Source organism: Echinops telfairi, unplaced genomic scaffold (assembly GCF_000313985.2).
Source record: "Echinops telfairi isolate 266 unplaced genomic scaffold, ASM31398v2 ScPeMD7_25;HRSCAF=90, whole genome shotgun sequence".
Taxonomy (NCBI): Eukaryota; Metazoa; Chordata; class Mammalia; order Afrosoricida; family Tenrecidae; genus Echinops; species Echinops telfairi.
The window spans coordinates 13,824,471-13,831,555 of record NW_022103922.1 but is presented as its reverse complement, the minus strand read 5'-3'; the positions used below and the strand labels follow the sequence as shown (position 1 = coordinate 13,831,555).

Genomic DNA, 7,085 nt, shown 5'->3' with positions numbered 1-7,085 from the left:
AATGCCAATTTACTAGAAGAAAGTATTCTTGTGTTGAGGGAGTACTTGAGTGGAGGCCCAATGTCCTTCTGCTACCTTAATACTAAACTTATAAATGTAGGCTCATAGACATGTACATATGCAAATATATTATATGAGGATGGGGAAATAGATCTATTGCCTACTTATTTGTTAAAGCATTCTTTTGATTGAAAAAAGTCAGTTGCCCAAACTTGACTGCAACAGCATCACAAATGCAGGGGAAGAGACCAGGAAGGAGGCAGGTTAACATCTGAAGATAATCTGTGGCCACATTGCACTGTTAAAAGGATGCTGGGTACACCACGGTTATACCCTAGGCTGCTCACCAGCAGGGGCAATTCAACTCTAGACCTGTACAATAGTTACGCATCAAAATGAAGGTAGCAGCACTGAGTCTGGGCGTGGCTGTTACAGGATTAATATTTATCTGAGTGTTAGAATAGTGGCGCTTCTGACTTATTCCATGACCCGCCCCCCCCACCCCCCAACCCACATGCCAGCCCTGTCACTAGGAGAGATGAGCTCTTACATGTAACCAAAATGTGCTGGGAGCATGTTCATTTAAAGGAACTGCAAAGAAGAACAAAATTGTCAAGTAGGATTTTATTAGACGATGTAAATTTACAATACTGAACCCAGCATGCACTTAACAATTCAAGAATCCCCAGGGTATCGGGAATCTATCCACTGTCAGCATCACAGAGAATTATGCAAAGCCTAGGTAGATGTCGGATCGCCTACACTTCAGATTCTCAGATCTGTGTGTGTATGCGTAGGTATCTACTTCTCAGGATTCACATCCTCTTTTCCTGTGTCCTGGCCTGCAGACCTCCTCAGTGCAAGTCCATCACACTCGACCGGGGACCGGACGGCTTAGGCTTCAGCATTGTAGGAGGGTTCGGCAGTCCTCACGGAGATTTGCCCATTTATGTGAAGACCGTGTTTGCCAAGGTAAGCTTGCTCCTTCTAACTGCCTTCCTGCGCCCCCCCCACACACACACACCATCCCCCACCCCCGCAAACATGCATTAACGGTGGTCAGCAGCAGCTGGCTTATTAGTTTATGGCCCGAGGTAATGCCAAATGGTTAACAGTTGATCATTTTCTTCTCAAACTCCCTTCGGGTCATTACATATTTTTGGTCCAATTTGAGGCTTAGGAAGAGAGGCCCTAATTGAAACTCCATGGGACTCCCGCCCCTGTATGTAGACAAATTCATGAACCCAGATTCAGACAGTAAATTTAGCCCATGTAGATCCTGTGCCACAAGCCGCCCATGATTGCCGTTGGAAACGGGACTTTTTCCTCTGGATGGATTGAGAGTGCTAGCCTTTTGTTTTCTGAACACCGTTTCTGCCGTGAACTATAAACTACTTCCCGAAAAGTAACCACGGCACACATGCAGGTTCCTAGTCGGCCATTATTTGATTGAATTAAATATACAAGCAATGTTGAAGGGTATCCACAGTCCTCTCACGTGCACCAAGTCAATTGCTTGCCAACAAGTGAGTCAATGAAAAATAGAAACCGTTTCTATTGCTGTTGTCTATTAGTAAACTAAGGAGCCTTGGTGGCATGGCGGGTTACGCTTTAGGTTGCTAACCACGGGGTCACCAGTTCGAATTCACCAGCCACTCTGCAGGAGACAGATGGGGCTTTCTGCTCTCAAAACGGCTCAGAGCCTCTGCAACCCAAGGGGCGGTTTTGCGCTGTCCTGTCGGGTTGCTATGAGGGCAGTAACGTTTGAGTTGCATTGGTAAACCAGTCTAGACCTAACAAGGTTTTAAAAGGAAAAAAAAGCTATTGCAAAAATCTGGTGGAAGCGGTCACGGTCATTTGTAGCCATTGTAGACTTAGTGTTAATAGATTGCTATGGAATTGTTTCAGAAGCCGCACAACTGAGCAAAGTGCCCTACCTAAGAAAAACCCCGCTCCTCCACGTGGAAGAGTGCAAAGGCGCAAAGTGATGCTTAACCTGTGAGAAGAGTTGATCTGACCGTTCTCGCTCGTAGTTCTGGAGAAACAACCATACAGAGCTCTCTGAACCACCAGCTAGCGGTGGATTTCATGTTCGAGATTGCTTTTTTTTTAAAGCCGTTTTGAACAGCACTTGCCTTCCCTTCAACCTCGGAACACTTGGTTTAAGGCACGCTAGTTAGAACATATTTTAAGAACAGCATCATTATGAGCTCCTCATTAACTTTTCCACATTGCACATTTGCCTATTATGCGCATGCCCTGAGATAGGGCTCTGTTTCCGATGGCAAGGTCTTTTGAATCATCTGAGTCCTGTGGGGCCCTTAAGGAATGGGGAGGAACCATCTATCTTGGGGAAGCCAAGAACCAAGACTTCTTGAGCAGCCTTTTCCAACTCGCGGATAATGCAGGAACAGGCCTGGGTCTTAAATTCAGGACCTGGGTCTCATCCTGGTCTTGACAACATGTGGCTGGGCCGTTGGACATTGACTTTTGCTTCTGCAAACTTTCTGGTTTCAAGGATCACATGCACATGTCCTATAAGACGGAGTCTGTTCCTGTTCACCCCTTTGGCTTCTTTCCATGGGGCTCCTTTATAGGATAGAAAATTCTGGATTGTATGAAACCATCCCCACTAGGCAGATTCCCAATCGTCTTGATTCATTTGGGATCCTAGCAACTGCTCGGCTGAACGGTCAAACAGACGAACAAAGAGATCTAGCCTACTGACTGCCAAAATTGCTCTTAAATTTGGATCTTGGGGCTAACCTCGTTTTGAAAAGATCTCCTCTGTGTGTGTTCACCCCTGCTTAGTGGCTCTAGCACACCTGGGAGCACTGGCAACCAAGCGTGTACACGCCGAGCAATTTACATTCTTGTTTAGCTCTGTGTCTGTTGTGTAGCTGCGGGGCAGCATTTTCTGAGAAGTAAACAAGCCGACTTATAATTGCAGGGAGCAGCCTCCGAAGATGGGCGTCTGAAAAGGGGGGACCAGATCATCGCTGTCAATGGGCAGAGTCTTGAAGGGGTCACCCACGAAGAAGCTGTTGCCATCCTTAAGCGGACAAAAGGCAGCGTGACCTTGATGGTTCTCTCCTGAGCGTTGCCCGAGTGGATCCCACCCGTTCTACACTGTCCAGACAAGCGAGCCTGTCTGGTGGGCAACTTCTCCCCGGCTGGGTTCACCGATCTCTTCAAAGCCAGAGAGGATAAAATAAAAATTATTTACGTTTTTTCTCATATAGACCTGGTTTGCTTGCAGCTTAGCATTTAGTTTTCCTTCCCCTTGCTACCTGTGAACCTACGTTCGACAAAAAGAACTATTTCATCAGCCAAACCCAGCCTTTCTTTGGGAAGATAGTTGACATTTTGTGGTCAAATGGACAAAAATTATTAGGTCCTGAACGGATGAATAGAGAAAGAAACAAAAAAGTTGTAAGTCTAAACCAGCAGAAACAGCGTCAGCAAATTATGGTGGAAAATGACAAATGCTAAAATAAAGAATAAAATCTTGAAGACTCTTATGAAATACCTGATTTTACCCACCCATCTTCTCTCTGTAGACCTCACATGAAAGAAAGAAACTTCTTTTTATTAACAGGCTTAAAAATATATGTTCAGTATTAATGATTTCTTAGTATCACAAAAAGCACATCTCTCCACCTCTACTTTGTGCATTTTCTTTTCGGTGAAGGCTTCCACGATTCACATTCTCGCTGGACGGCAGCTGAAACACAGAGTCCATTGCTAAGATCATGCGTCAGTAGCAAACACAGGGGTCCATGCTCCCAAGTTTTGGAAAGGCAGTACGAGGGGCCTTAGAAAGTCCATGTCGAAATTCCAGTATCACTTAGTTCCATCTTCTCATGAACTTTGTGAAGCCCCCTCATATGTCGAATGCTCATCTGCCCTAAACCATGTTTGTGTTGTAATCAGTAAAGCAACAGTAATACCCCGTGTGGAATGGTAGCTGCTCTAGAGAGCAGCCATCTCGGCCGAGGAGGAACATGGACGAGTCCCAGGCTCGTTTAATGCTGGTTCTAACTACTGATGCAATACTGAAAATATGTTAGTGTGCTGTGCAATTGGTTTTCAATTAGTATTAATCTTAATGACAGAGAAAAACGCAATGTGTTAGTAATTATTTTGGTTGCATGCCATTAGTAAATTGATAGAAAAATTAAGGGGATTAGCATAACTTAGTTTCATTGCCTTATATTAACATCTTATAATACAATAGTTTTAGACTAAGGGAAACAGATGGAGCTGTTTATTGAGACAACTGGTAAGGAATTATCATGTGTTCTTTCCCATTTTAGAGCGTGAAACTCCTACATTCGAATATATAAAGTCACTTTAAATATTATCTATATTTGTAACAGAAGTAGTGTACAGATATTTTATTACAGCGTTCTTGTGTAAATGCAGAATTGAAGTGAATAAATAAGAAGTTTCAGGCGTGCGCCAATAAAGAAACAGGCATCGTTTTTGGTGTGTTCATTTTACTAGGGAAACGCTTTATTGTATTGTTCAAGATTTACAACTAAAATTGGTTTTTATCATGTCTAACTGAACATATGGCGTTCATAGTTACTATGAGAGGAGCTGTGGACAGCATGAGTAAGAAAACCTCAATTTTTCATATGTCCAGATTTTTTCTATGACTAAAGATACACAGAGTTTTCTTGGAGCAGAGCAAGGTAAACGCCACTGCAGGAAGAAAAGTGTCTCCCACCTGTATGCGTCCCTGAGGTTCTTTTAATGCAGAAATAGTAGCAGAAGTTGCTTTTTCTTCTTCTTCACAAGTTGCTTTTTGAGGGTTGGCAAGAGCTAAAATCCGCTCAGATGAAAAATGAAAATTGTTTATGTTAATTAGCAAAAGGTCTGACTACAGCCCTAAGTGAGGAATTGGGGAATCTTTGTCCTAGTCCTGCCATTAATTAGGTAATGAGCATGTGCAGCCCCTCTCTGATTCATCGCTAAAACGGTCTGTCATTTTACCCCAAAGCTTCTATCTAATTCTAAAATAAGAGAACCAGGTATACAAAGTGGATAATCAAAAACCTGCATCCCCCCCCAAAAAATAAGAAAAAATAGAATTCAGGGAGATGTTCCCTGGCGAATCATTGTACAACCAGGTACTTAATATAATAAAATGCATTTCGGTATCCCTTCTTATCAGTTATTTGCTGATGCTCCCACTTGAAAGGCTGCCAGGACCCATGAACTGCGGCTGTTTTAAGATTGAACTTGCAGATTTTTACCGTATGAAAGAGTGAGGACTGTGAGAGAGTACCCCAGTGAGAACAGCTTAAACTGTTCTTAAAACACTTTCAATACCCTGAGTCACTACCCTAATAGGTGGCTTTTGGGAACATGGGACTAACTAAGTTCAAGGTCGTGATTGAGTTCATGGCATTACATTGGCTCAGTGAGCTAGTTGCAGTCTTCATACTAACAGCAAAAAGAAACAGCAGGACTGTCGCAAATGCACGTAGAAAATTCAGGAAAAGCCCTGCTCCTGAGCTCCTGCTAATTGACAAAGTCAAGTCCTTGAAAAAGAGGAAGGGTGGGGGGAAATGGGAAAGGGCAGGGAGACAGTTACAGTTCGGAAGGAACAGATGATTTAGAATCATAAACACTTGGAGCAAAGACAAAAAAGTTTGCTCCTATAGATGTGAGTTCTCTGGTGACGGAAGAAAGGACTTGAATAAAGAGTTTAAATGAGGACGTGGGCATTGTCGTGTCCATACCGTGTCCTGCCCCACGCTGAGACTTGCCTATGAGATTCAGCGTGACTCCCTGCTTGATTAAATCAAAGTGGAGAAGACTTTACATTTCTGGCCACTTTCTTCTCCCCTCCAATAATAACAATAATAATGATGTGAGTTTAATTCAGTACAGACTGATGTGTAGTGACAGGTGTGGCATTGAGATGCACCATGTCAGTAGACTCCATAAATCAGAAAGCAGTGATGGAGTTGGAAACATTAAAAAATTAGCATTAGTAAAAGACGAGAAAAAAAGTTGTTTTTTTTTAAAAAAATGTATTCCCAATAGAACCGAAGGAGCAAAGGATGCATTTCCCTCCCCTGAGATGAACAAGGAAGCTTCAGAAAGTTCATGGGAAATGGCATGAGATGATGGTGGGAGTTTCCATGAATGATTGGAAGCCCCTCATCCTCTACTGGGCTGCCTGAGCTACTGGGCTGGCCAGCTCATGGTGGGCGAATGTCTGTCGGGAGTGATGTAGTGCCCGCCTTCAGATATCAACTGAGGGAGGGAAATGTTGAAAGGATGCCTGCAGGGAAACAAGAGTACTTTTTTTTTTTGGTCGAGGTGTGGGAATGCCAAAGCTCTCATCACCTGCTCTCCGCAGGGACGAGGACTCTGGAATGCTTTTGATTTGTGCAGAAGATATGCTCCTCAGCTCCGGCTCCTGGGACTTGGTGTGTAACCTTGCCCCTTTCTGAAGGGAGTCATTTGTAAGGCAGGCCAGGCCTCCTTTACCTCTGCATGAGAAAGAAAGAAAAAATGTTGGCACTAAAAGAATTTCTAAATGAAAGAGTGAAAGCTAGTGGAAGCATATGTTCTTAAAGTGATTTTTATAACTTCATTTTGCAGCAGCTCAAAATTCAGCCTTCCATATTGTCCATTTTCATGTAAATTAGGAAAATGTATATGGGATTATGTGTCGAAGACTTTTAATTATCTATTTTAGTCCAGTACTGGAGGTTTAATGGGCACACTTAAAAGGAGTTCTCTCAAGGAGGGAAACAAATCTATGGTAATGATCTCCGAATTGTCTCTCTGAAAATGTTGCTTGAACATTATCAAGTTTCAAACATTTTCATTTCAAAAAGTACCATCATCCAAAGACTGCCTTCGGCAGTTCTGCAGAGGGAGCTTCAGCTTGCTCACAGTGCATTCACTCCCCTTGGAGGGGGTCCTGTCATTTGTGAATACTTTGTGATTCTTTCTTCTCCTACCCCCATCCTCTTTCTTCTGACTCAAAGATTTTCTGAAGCAAATAGGATTATCTTCATTGTACGAGTCCCCAATAAAATGATTTAATTATAAAAAGATTA

At 43.0% G+C, this 7,085-nt stretch overlaps 1 protein-coding gene across 8 annotated transcripts in view; it reads left to right on the top strand.

The window, feature by feature from the left end:
- MPDZ (multiple PDZ domain crumbs cell polarity complex component) overlaps nt 1-4,484 on the top strand; it is a 160,432-nt gene extending 155,948 nt beyond the window's left edge. For all 8 annotated transcript variants that reach the window (XM_004706529.2, XM_030885397.2, XM_045289190.1 and 5 more), the window contains 2 exons: nt 849-972; nt 2,951-4,484. In XM_004706529.2, coding sequence (XP_004706586.1) covers nt 849-972; nt 2,951-3,097 — 271 coding nt within the window. In that variant the 3' untranslated portion in view covers nt 3,098-4,484. The remainder of the gene's footprint in view (nt 1-848; nt 973-2,950) is intronic.
- Nucleotides 4,485-7,085: the final 2,601 nt, after the last annotated feature.